The sequence below is a fragment of the Cylas formicarius genome, unplaced genomic scaffold, assembly GCF_029955315.1.
Source record: "Cylas formicarius isolate icCylForm1 unplaced genomic scaffold, icCylForm1.1 PGA_scaffold_3__17_contigs__length_32017465, whole genome shotgun sequence".
NCBI classification, from domain to species: domain Eukaryota; kingdom Metazoa; phylum Arthropoda; class Insecta; order Coleoptera; family Brentidae; genus Cylas; species Cylas formicarius.
Window position 1 is genome coordinate 23,037,358 of NW_026844326.1, and position 13,140 is coordinate 23,050,497.

Genomic DNA, 13,140 nt, shown 5'->3' on the forward strand with positions numbered 1-13,140 from the left:
ATTTACAGACAACAGCGAGCAGTTCTGACCCAACGTATATTATGGTGATGCGTTTTCCTTTATTTAAAGGTGCTTTCGACTGACAGTTTTAAATGGAATCATCCATCAAAGTAAATTATGGATCTATTGTCTAATATATATCTTTTAATTTCTTCAAGGTAATTAAATCTCCAAGTACGTAATCTGTGTGATTCCATTACCACTTGCATTTTGTCTATTTTGCGGTACTTAAATTCCATTTTACAAACAACTCTTTGGAGGGTGTCACGGCTTATATTTATATTGGTTTGATCTTTTTCTAACTTCTTTGCCAGTTCATCCAAGGTAGAAACAAATTCGCTTTGATAAAGGCAATATATTTTCCTTCTTATTACGTCCTGATCACTATTGTCTATACGATGAGTTTGTCAATGACTACGGTTATTCCTGTTCTTCAATTTCTTCAATTCTCCGCTTATCGACGATATTGGCGTTTTTGTAAGTAGGCAGGTTTCTTTTAACTCTTCTTGTTTAATAAGTCCTCGACAAATTAAAGGTTTTGCATCAAACGACAAATGATATTGTTCCTCGTAAATAGCCTTAAATAGTGTAAAATAGCCTTTTCGAAACGCACAGTAAAGACGACTATTCAACACTGCCACAAAATTACAACACTCAAGAAATATAGCAGATAGAAAGAAGTATACCCGACTCACGCCTGCCTTATCACTCAAGTAGGAATACATTTTTTGTTAATGGCTTTACCCCATAACAATAGGTAATGACATTGTTAAAGTTTTATTCGGAAGGATCCATAGAAAGCCAACACGATGAAGATTGAGACAGGCTATACCTCACAACATCTGCAGTGTTTAGAAGTTTAAAAAAACTACTGCAGAAGAAAAGTCAAGGGAAAATAAATGTAAACTAAAACTACACTGATGCGCCTCATATACATCATCGAAAGAAAAAGTAGCTAATGAAAAAGTTATTTCAGTAAGCTTAAAAAAGACAACATAATACTGTGACGGAAGTGAAGGTGACGCGTGGGTAGTCTGAAAGGGCAAAAAAAGCGAGTCTCAAGGTCCAATAACTACTATGTGCCACACCCCAAGAAAAACTGACTTTACCACCTCGACCTAGAGCTCATAATTCACAAGCTACAGGTGTTTTTCGAAATCTTACGATATCATTTTCCTAGTCTCATAAAAGTGAATAATATGCACACGGTATTTTTTGGTCTTCAATAATAACATAGTTTGCTATATTGACGCATCATGCATGTATGTAATAATTTTGATAAAAATATCTCCAATAATGTAGAAGATATCAAAAAGCACTCTTTTTCTGGTAGGAAAGAATTTTCCGATATATTTTTCAAAACATCGCGAAATCTGCGTTGTCAGATCGAGTCAGATGCACGCTAGTTTCGAATAGGGTTCGAAAATAAATATCAGAAAGAAAAATAAACAGCAAGCGTTTAATTCTATCATTTATCGAATAGATGTGCGTTGTCGGCCTGGAGCATCTTGGCGAAGAAACTGCGCTTGTCGTTCAGCAAACGTAGAGGTTCGTCCATTTCGACTATTCTACCTTTCTCCATCACTATGATTTGGTTGCAGTCCAACACCGATCGCAATCTGTGCGCGATAATGAATACGGTGTAGTCGGCAAACTGTTCTCTCACGACTTTTTGCACCAGAAATTCGGTCTCGGGGTCCATATTGGAAGTAGCCTCGTCTAAAACGACGATCTTGTTCTTCTTTATTATTGCCCTTGCCAAACAAATCAACTGCCTCTGGCCTGTCGAGAAATTCGATCCGTGGTCTGTGATGGCCAGTTCCAGCGTGTCGATGTGCTCTTTCATGTGAACTTGGTCCAGAGTCTGCCAAACTTCCGCATCGGAGTACCTTCTTAACGGGTCGATGTTTTCTCGTATGGTTCCTGGAATTGTACAGCCCATAAGTTAGGAATGTGCTTTTTGAGTCAAAATAGTCCATAGCGTGAAAATGAAAAATATCGTTCGCTCAATAGTTTTTTGTCCATCGAATATATATATATTTTTTTCCAAAATGAGTCGTCGTAAATTCATAACAATGAACATTATTAGAATTAGGTAAAAACGTTTACTTGAAGGAAGAGGACATGTCAAAACCGGGACTTATAGCACCATAGATAGAGTTACTTACCTTGAAATAGCAACGGGTCCTGAGGAATAATGGATATCTTGTCACGTAACAGATCGAGCGAAATAGTTTTGGTATCGATACCGTCTATAGACACATTTCCCTCAAAGTCGTATAACCGGAACAACGTGGAAATTATCGATGATTTTCCAGCGCCTGTTCTACCGACGATGCCGATTTTGTGCTTTGACTTGACCTCGAAACTGATGTCTTTAAGCACCTTTTCATCTTTGTACGCCAAAGAAACGTTTCGGTAGGCTACTGCGCCACCAGACGGCCAATTGGGCAATTTCTGGCCGTAGTAGTCATCCTGAGGCACTACGGTGTACTCGAGAACTCTTTCCACCGAGGTCATATCGTTCTCCAACTCGGTCCATGAGGATAAAACCCATTGAACTAAAGAAGCCAGCGTTGCCGCTTTTGTGATTGCCAAGCCTACGTCCCCAGAGGCTTCACCTGTGAAAATTTTATTGGAGATATGGCAAGGTGCCAAAATCAAATCATAAAACACGGACTGTACGAAAATGTGTAGTTATCCTACCTATTTTTTAATATATTTAGTTCGTTGAAAAAAGTGCATTCAGTATTTATTACATTTATCATAAAGCTCGCAAGATAAAAGTACATCTGGCAATATTACATTACCTGATCCAAAGAGAAGCAACTTTCCTACGATAGCGGCAACAAACAATGTCGATAAGAGATTCATGAAAAACCCGAAGGCGCTTCTTATGCAGAAGGTCATATAGTGGGCCGAGGTGTAAAGATCTTGGTGCTTGTCAAACTCCTCTTCGAGGATTTTCTGAGCCTTAGACGCCCGTATAGTAGTGACACCTTCTATGGATGCGTTCAGGTGACCAATTAAGGGACTTCGAGCTGAAAAACAGTCGGTATGATATAAAATAATTGCTGCAAACGCAGTTTTAGTATGTTTTGCTAATTTAGGAAACTTCAAATTGGTGGACATGGTGCAAACTTAATAGACCGACCTGAATGAAATAGGAGATGGTTTAAATTGATAAATTTTGCTATAAACACTTCACGAGATGAAGTTATATTTCATCCTTAGCCATAATTTAATGATTTTTATTTTTTTCTCCTTTCGGTGTAGAATTTTTTAATTGATTTTCCTATCGATAAATTTTCGATTGTTTTCTGTTGAATTTTCCATAGCTTTTCAATTTCAGGCACATTTTAATCACTCTTATTATTTACTGCGACACTGATTTTTATTTCAGAATTTCCAGTTCCCACCACATTGATGATTTTCAATAAACATTCAACCAAGCTTGCTGTTAACTAATGGAGTAGAATTATAGTTTAGTTAGTTGAAAAATTAGTCCGTTATCACACATCGGTGGAGTTAAAAATATAGTCGAAAGAAACCATTACTGTCCAATTCGACAATGTTAATAGTAAAACAATCATGTAACAAGTACTTAGATGACAAAAGATTAAACTGTAGGACAAAGAAGCAGATATTTTAATTTTATACAAAAAAAACACAGAATATCATCTGCGCTTTAAGTTGTTAGTGTTCTGTCCTTTGATTTTTCTTCATAAATTGCAGTGTTTTGTAGATGTAGAACTGGATGAAGCTTGCTGCTTATATATTGTTTGAGAGGCTGAGCTAAATGAGGGCCATAAACATCGTCTCGGATGACTGATTTCCATATTGGTGACAGGTGACAGACTTCCAAAGTCACCAATATGGGAAACAGTCATCCGAGACAATGTTTACGCCCCTCATTTAGCTCCAAGTCTCTCAAACAATATGTAAGCAGAAACAGAGTAAAATGCAAACCAGTTTCGGTTAAGCTCTGAGGAAGCCAACAGGATGATTGGCAAAACGTTAGCAAGTTCTACTTAACAACAACCGAGGCAGGATCCAGAAGTTTTGTAAATAGTAAGTTTGCCATTGTTTATACTATTCCTCTTAAATTAGAGTAGTATAATGTGCTAAATAACTTAATCAATCAAATAAGTTATATTTACTTGCAGCTTCCAATCTTTTCAAACTTCTGGCGGTCGGCATATAAATACATCTAAATATGTACATGCAAATCACCAATACTACTGCTGGAATCAAAAATTGTACGTTGACACTAGCAACCAATATTACAACAGATGTTGAAGAGAGCAATACCTAAAAAAAATAAATGCAAATTAAACTACATAAATACAACAAATTCGTAAAATTATTGAAAGTATTTTGAGCTTTTCGATAGCCTCTGGAGGTGTCATCCAAGACGGTGTTTACACCCCTCATTTAGCTCCGCCCCGCTCAAACAATATATAAGCAGGTACAGAGTAAAATGCGAGTCAGTTTCAGTCAAGCTCTGAAGAAGCCAACAGGATGATTGGCGAAACGTCAGCAAATTCGACTCAGCAAAAGCCGACGCAGGAGGAATCCAGAAGTTTTGCAAAACGTAATGTAATATATCATTTGAGTTGTTTATACATTGAAGTAAACACTTGCACCCTGGTACAATTTGATATACGACATGAATAATAACCAGAATTCAATTAATAGGTTTAATAAGATTTAGAACAACACCCTGTGTGCTGTGTGATGCAACTTGTTGCTGAACTTTGGTTGGCAAATGGTTTCACAGTAACTGGTACAATTGGTACAATGTTCATTTTGGCTGCTGTTTTCATTTGATGCATTATATTCGAAACATCCTCTATAACTAAGTGACTGGGTAATGCAAGGCAAAAATAAATAAAGAAATTCTTTACCATTATAAATCCGCTGACAGTGTGAGGCAAGTGTTCGTCTACAACGTTCAGATCTTGAGAAAACCTGTTCAAAATATTGCCGACGAAATAACTGTCGAAAAAGGACATTTTCGCAGTAGTGAGCGTTTCGATCATCGTATTATGCAAATTGACTGAAGCTTTTCTCGCGAAATTAGCAATGAGGTATTGCTTAATCAAGTCCACTATGATTGATGCGAATATGGTTGACGAATAAATACTCAAGCTCCACTTGGCTTGAGCTTCCAACGCAGCCATCACTGAATCTTGATGCGTATTGTTTTTTGTGGTCGAGTTTAGCTCTTGGATATACGAAATAGTGGTTCCTTCAAAGCTTGCAAATTGATAAGTTGGCAAACTTAACTCCACGGTTTTGTTGTCAAGTAGGACCGTGTTATTTTCAGTAACCTCTCTTTCCGACCTTTTCAACGTTGGTGCGTTTGTATACGCTGAAGTTTCGGTAGAAATTTTCGCCGTGCTGAATGTCTTGGTTGACTCTGTGCTAGTTTTTACAGCGAACGTGCCGTTCATCTTCAAATTAGTTATATCCTGTTGCAAGTTGATCCTAAAACACAAGAGGAATTATTCAAGAATGTTAAATGAGACAGACCAGATCTTTCCGAATTTCATACTTTCATTCTTGTTGTTATTATTTTTTATTTTTGAATTGATAAAAATTGTTCGATTATAATTAAAATGCACGTATATACAAAAAAACGCCTGCCGCCGAGTATTTTTAAATTTCATTCGTTTTTAAAAATGTGAAAACTACATTAAATGATTTCAAGTCTGCTGCAACCCGAAAGACAAGACCAATACATATTTTTAGAAGAAGGTTGGAATATTCTATAAAAAACACGGAAAATTTTAGAAGTTATCAGACTATGGAAGGTAATTAATAACAATAGAAGACAAGATTCACGGCAAAATAGGCTCAGGTAGGAGCCCAACTAAACCTGAGAACCCATGAAACATAACTCGCGTTACTCTTTTACTTTTACTGCCCTTTTATTTGGGCCTTTATAAAACCTAATTAAATTTTATAGCAGCAAGAAATACCATTTTTTTTACTGTTATAAAACCTACCTAGAGTTTTTATCACACACACACACCACACACACACACACACACACACACACAAATAAAAAAAACACCTCTTTTTCGCTGTACCTTTATCCATACCGTTTTGTTTACAATATATTTTATTTCGTGTCTATCTGTATTTTCTTTTTAATATAAAGTTGGCAGTAATGGATTTATACTTAATAACCATTAAATCAAATTAATTTTGTTTTTTAACCTTCCTAAAACTGAAGCGCCCTCGCGCGTTAAACCGTAATTTTAGGTAAAAAAATTTTTAATTGGATATTTTTGAAGTCTTAAATGTCTTCAAGTTTCAGGAATATTGCTTTACGAAGGTATTTATGGCAATGGCAATGGCAGCGCATTAAGAGACGCTTGACCAATTTAATTTTTTGAAAACTTATAGCTTTACATGGGCTATCAAATAATATAAAACACCTTGAAGACATTTATAAAATTTATCAGATGTGTTATATCAATATTGCTCTTGCAATAAAATCTAAAGTGTTTTTGGAATATATTTACAGTTTTATACCCACAAGGTATTTATACAAAACTTCGTAACCGATATAAAATTAAAAGCAACTAGAAGACCAATTGCTTTTGAGTTCTTTATTTATTTGCTCTACTAGACTAAGTGTTGTAATAAAGTTTTTAAGAACGCTAGAGAACCTTGTTAAAAAACCGACGTAACCATCCAAAGATTTTATAAATAAAGTAACGGAAACGATCTGCATGCAATGCAATGCAAAACTGTTATAAAAGCTAATATATCTTATAAACCCCTGAAAAACATCCTTAAAATAAAACCTTCATCTTCGAAAAATGTTAGTTGACAGTAGCACAATGGGAAATGATTTTACTTACCAGTTTGTCAGTTCTCTAGATGAATAAGTTTCGGTTCCGGTAGACACCAAGAATAGAATTGTTATGACGGAGAAAATAATAAAACCACCGCCAAACGAAAAGTACTTCGTGTAGACTCCGAAATCCACTTTTCCTTCCTTTTTCACTTCGCTGTAGATTTTCTGTTTCGTGAACTTCCTCTTTATCAAGTTCGTGGCTTCGTCTGCCACCTCGTCGTCCGTCTGCGAGTGCTCCGCCTCAATTTTCTCCTCCTCCTCCTCTATTTCCTTCAGCAGTTCGGTCTTGACTTCGTCGGACTTTCCGTCGTACACAATCTCGCCCTCTTTCATCAATATAAGATTGTCCGAGTTGTTTTTGTGTTTGACGTTGTGGGTAACCAAGACGCATATGTGATCCTTCAAAAACTCTTTGATACAATTCTGATAGATGTAGTCTTGAACGTGGGGGTCTAGCGCGTGCAGCGGATCGTCCAAAAGATAGATATCGCTTTTTTTGTATATCGCCCTGGCTAAGTTGATTCGAGCCTGTTGCCCGCCACTAAGGTTTATACCTCTGTCCGCCACGATAGTTTCGTCACCTCTGGCGAACAAGTCAAGGTCGTATTCGAGTGCGCAAACTTTTATTATGGCATTGTAGCGTTTCTCGTCGTACGGCTCACCAAAGACGATGTTTTGTTTGATAGAGGAGGGGAAAAGCCAGGGGTCCTGGGAGCAATAGGAAAATATCCCATCCCTGAATATTTTTCCGCTGTCTATCGTGTAATCCTTTAAGAATAGTTTGATTAGAGCGCTTTTGCCGCATCCCAGAGGGCCGGTCACAACGGTCAGACCAGGTTTGATTTCGGTCGAAACGTTTTTCAAAATTTCTTTTTTGCCGATCTTCACGGTTACGTTGCTAACTTTTAGTTTCGGCTCGTCGTAATCTCTGTGGTCTTCTCTGGCCAACTCTTTGCATTGGAGAATTTTGTTGATACGCGACGAGGACGCCAACAGTTCCGCTCCGCCTCCCAGCCCGAACGGAATCAGGATAATTATCGAACGTTGAATGTCGCTGAAGTTTTTCATGATGTAAAATATGACGTCGGCCTGGGCGTTTTCGGTTACATAAATGTAAGTGATGATCAGCGCATAGAGGCCCACTTTCGACGTGAAAATTCCGATGATCATATTGATAGATCTGTAGTAGAATGCCTTCATCAGATATTTCATTTCTTTCCTGAAATAGGAAAATTAACATTAATTAGGACACACTTAAAAAACAATAACAGTGTTAAGAAATTCTCACGGTTCTGAATACTATTCAGACGAACATTGTATTTACAGATTGTATAGAGTGTTTCAGAAAAATATGGTTATTTATTGCTTTCTAGTCCACGTCGGTGGAGACTACAGAGTGACCCCATGAATACTTAGTAGTATTAGTAGTACCACACGGATTTAGTTCAATCAATGATTCTGATAATTATTTACATTGTCTTTTGATACTTGCAAAAAAAATCCTTTTTTACCTATGCTTGAAATGTTTCGTTTTTATTTTCAATATTTTGAAAAGATAACTATTTTTGTTTGAATTTACGCAATCTCTAGTGTTTTATGTGTGTTATTATAATATATTACGATATTCAATCATATGGGACATTTAAAAATAATGTTGGCATTTTTACAGTCAATTTATACACATTTTGCTAACAGAAAATATTCCCAATGATGGCGACATTTTATTCTGTTACTGATATTATAGGTTAGTAGATAGTTTAGCTATCCTTTGTTGAAATGAAAGGTACAATTACAATACTGGAAGATCAAAAATTGTTTTATTGCACCAAATTTACCTACGCTTATGACAGACATCTAAATTGAGAGAAATTGCACGGAATTTCCCAATTTGATTAGTCTAGTCTATTCTAAAATAGAGAAACTAAAGTTGAAACATGTTAAATCTGAAAGTGTTATCGAGTGGTGAACCTGTGGCTTTGGTTATCTGCTAAAAATAAAATTGAAGTCTGTTAGGAATTTTAAAGGGCGCTGCTGATTGTTAGGGACTGAAACCGAGCACCAATGGAACTATAGTTTCTTGGATATTAATGACAGTTTTATTAAAAAACGAAACTATTCCAAAATTCCAAATTTGATTTTGACTCGTCTATCACTTATTTAGACCCCACATCCCAAATGCTGTAAATAAGTAATAAATTTAGTAGTAATAATTAGATTTAGATACTACACAAAATCCATCATGCGATGCAAGATTTGCATAGAATATTTCGCCGTACTTACGCTCGTTTTTCTTCAATTCGTTTGGAAAATATTTTTTCCCAGGTGTATATTTTTATTATTTTAATAGCGGACAAGGTCTCTTGGGTAGCTTGAAGGCGCACGTCCGTTTTGGCACTAAGGTTCAGCCTCAGGTCCTTTATTAGTTTTCCCACATAAACTGGAACGAAAAGAAGCAACAGTGACGTCACTAGGAATGAGTAATAAATCCTACCTTGCGCGGGTACTACAGCGAATAGTACCGCTACCCCCACCAACCCAGCCGGTCCGACTTTGTTATAAATCAAATAGCAAACCACAATAATCTTGGTGACGTCGATCCACGCGTCGTTTAACAACCAGACGGTTTTTTCGAACACCATCGCGTCCTTGGTGATGACGGTTATGATATTTCCCAGGCCGATTTCGTTCATGACTTCCGGTGTTAGCCTGAGGGCTTTTCGATAGACCAATGAGCAGAAGCACGTTCTGATTCGAATGGCCAACTGTTGCAAAAAAATCACGTAGTTTTGAAAGTAAAACGTGTCGAAAAGTTTTAGACCGATCATGATGGATGCGTAGTAAACGGCATCGTTAAAGGTTATCCGCGTTTGGTTCGGGTTGAAATAAGAGACCAGCTTTCCTATCGCTTCTGGTTCCAGTATGCTAAAATTAACAGAACAAACTACATAATTAGGGTCGGCTATTTTTAGAAATTTTCAGCATAAATAAATTTTTAAAACCACAAAGAAATGAAACTTTTAATAGAAATCAAAAAATCTTTAAGCTCAATTTTTAAAAAAACCACTGAATGATACTTAGGAAATTCCAGAACGACACTTAAAATAGGAGCATATTTTAATTGGAGAAAGATTGTTCTTAATTATTTTTAAAACATAAGTTATATATCGTTGAAAAAGGTACATAATTCAATTGACAACAAAAAGCAACATAAGCATACCACTCTCTACAACTTTGAAAATTTGAGTTGGGGGTGGACCGGTATCACCTACTATCCTGGCTTCGAAAAAAACAATTACATTTACATCTGAAACAATGCTAATATGATGACGATTTTTATGTTTTACTAATTTTGAGAAGTGGACCATTAAAATACAACAACTAGGAAGAAATAAATCACTGACAAAATGTATGTACATATTGATATTCCCCATAAATGTTTGAAATTCCCCTAATTCCCAGAAATACCCCAATGTGTTGTAAAATTCCTTGCAATCCCCCTGAAATTTCATAATGTTGTACGTTAAAATACCCCAATGATTTACCCTTCGCGTACAACTTCGGCGAAACAACGGTTTACGCTATGACAGTTAACTACTTCTGATTAACTTACCTATGTGTTAATTTTACAACCAGATGTATGACGCCCAAAAAAAGGTACCTTAAACCAAAACAAACCCAAAGTAGATGCACCAGCGACGGATTCTTTCTTTCTTGTTCTTCGCGCCATTTCTTTTCGAATTTGTCCCCGTTTATTTTGGACCTGCATGGCTCGATAACATCGTAAATGTCCTCCTCGACAAGGTCTCGTTTAGTAGATTTTTTGAACAGTCCAGCAGTGTATCTGGAATTAATGCATCAATTTATCTTTCAGTGATACGATGGCGTTTATAGAAAAACATTTTTCGTTCCTTTAATAATTTTAATTATAATTTAACTGGATAGTACCTGTTGCTGGTAGGATGTACTTACGAAAATGTTAGCAAAGAAAATATATTCGCCTTTTCTCTGGGATTTTTCTTCTTTTTTGTTTCTCCGTAGTGGTCCATTTTTTTATCGGCTCCTTCTTAAAATATATTTGGTGCCATATACGGAAAAACCTATGTTCCAAAATTCGCCACTCGATACCGTCTCTTAACGCGCAGTAAAATATAAAATGTTAAGTATTCCATAACAATTATTACAGAAATCAAATATCAAGTAGCAAAGAGATTAAACCTAATTATACATGTATTGTTCTGCAATCTTAACGGTGAGCTCTTTGTTTGTTTAAACTTATTTGTCAATGCAATTGTTTCGGCGAAATAACTGAGGTACACCAGGGTTGATGCGATAAGGTGTGTTAGTTTCAACCGAAAGTTTGATCAAGCAAGATGTCAAATGGAATGAAATGATCGTTAAATCTTGTGCCTCTGACAAGTATACGAATGTGTTTAGGATGGACCCAACTTGGATGCTTCTATCAAAAATTTTAGTAACTATAAGAGCTATCTGTCGCTCATAAGATATACAAAAAAAATGCAAATACAAAAGTAGTAAGATTTTTATTGAACTTTAATAATTTTTAACCGAACTTGTCAAAAAATATTGTAAAATGTCAAATTTTATCAGATTGGTGTTTTTCTAAGTGGGAAAATGTTTTTTTCTAATTTAACTTTCAAAGTTCAGACTTCAACATATCATTAAAATGACATTTAAGTCTTAAAATTTAATAATTAGCCATGACGAACGCAATTGCAACTAATAAGTCCATAATATCATTTTCGCTTCAATTTCTTAACTAGAATAAATTTCTTAACTCACACTGTTATTAACTGCTGCATTTTCAAGTTGCTATTCTTCTGTGATTTTGTGATTCAAAATACACTTCTGAATAATTCTTTAAAAATTTGAATGCCTTCGTAGATATAATCATACACATGTCTATTTAAATCAAGAGAAAGCCTGTCTTTAGATAGCCCCAGGGCGAAAACGTCAAGTGGAGCGCTATCTGGATTATTTGATAGCCACCTTAATGAGCAATGAGCAATGATGGATAATAATCACCATGTTGTCATGTTGAATTAACAGATTCTTCAATTTCAACAAATCGTATTATTTTTTCTCTTTACCAAAAATGTTTTTCTTTTGTGTTGGTCATTCCTGCAGTGCTAAATGTCGACTCAACAGTCAAAGGTAAGTATGAAAATGGATCACATGAAATATGATGAAATAAATCAAATAATGGTAATAAATAAGTGATGAAAAACGAATATTTAAAGCAGGAAACATTCAAAGTACGATAAAATATTATATAATATTTTAGTAGTATTTATATAATATAATATACGAGCTGCTCTAAGATGACCGAGAAGGCGCCGATGACGAATCACTATTAGAAAAGTGGCTGCAGACATCATCAGCATATCTATTGGCTCATGCAATGAAATTTTTTCCTAAGTTTTGGGCATAAAACGTGTACCAGCAAAATTTGTTCCGAAACTGCTTAATTCCCGCCGAAGGAGCATCGCTCAAGAGCTGATAACCGCCGTCAATGATGATCCTGATATGCTCAAAAAGGTCATAACTGGTGACGAATAATGGGTTTATCAATCAAGACTCTATTCACCGGATATGGCCGCCTGCAACTTTTTCCTGTTTCCAAAAGTGAAGAAACCCATGAAAGGACGAAGGTTGGGAACGATTGAGGAGATAAAGAAAAAATATCTGGAAGAACTAAAGGCTATACCAGAAAGTGCTTACGAGAAGTGCTTCGAGGATTGAAAAAAAAACGTTGGCAGAAGTGTATTATATCTGCGGAGATTACTTTGATGGAGACAACATTAATTTTGAAAAATAAATAAATACTGTTTGATAAAACACATTAAAAGTTAGCATATATTGTGAACACATATCTCTCTAGTTACTAGCTCTAGATACACTTACATAGTCATTTAAATAAAATCGTTTAATGATACCAAGCTTCTTTTCTTCGGAATAACCCTTTTGATAAATGATAAATATATTTGATACAAGTTGCGATCTACAAAATAAAGAACTTTTGAACTCTTATATTTATAAAACTAATTGGCGAAATGTCACAAATGTACTTTTGTATTTTTTAAATCAGAATTAACACATAAGAATTTGCAACAATATAGATACAGGGGAGTTCTATTAAAACCTATCAAAACATTTTATTTTGGCAAGTTCCAACAAAAAATTTTAAAAGTTCAATAAAAATCATAAAACTTTCGTATGTCAGATAGGGAGTAAAAATATCGCTTTTTTGA

General features: G+C 35.6%; 1 protein-coding gene across 1 annotated transcript; it reads right to left on the reverse strand.

The window, feature by feature from the left end:
- Positions 1-1,452: 1,452 nt before the first annotated feature.
- On the reverse strand, positions 1,453-11,032 carry LOC132699032 (probable multidrug resistance-associated protein lethal(2)03659). The gene is made up of 10 exons (XM_060665485.1): positions 10,841-11,032; positions 10,482-10,712; positions 9,363-9,793; positions 9,152-9,308; positions 6,876-8,090; positions 4,908-5,490; positions 4,161-4,311; positions 2,811-3,041; positions 2,169-2,621; positions 1,453-1,923 (listed from the first exon to the last, which is right to left on the reverse strand). The coding sequence occupies exons 1-10, from the start codon at positions 10,915-10,917 to the stop codon at positions 1,469-1,471; spliced, it is 3,984 nt and encodes a 1,327-aa protein (XP_060521468.1). The 5' UTR covers positions 10,918-11,032; the 3' UTR covers positions 1,453-1,468.
- Between the last annotated feature and the right edge of the window lie 2,108 nt (positions 11,033-13,140).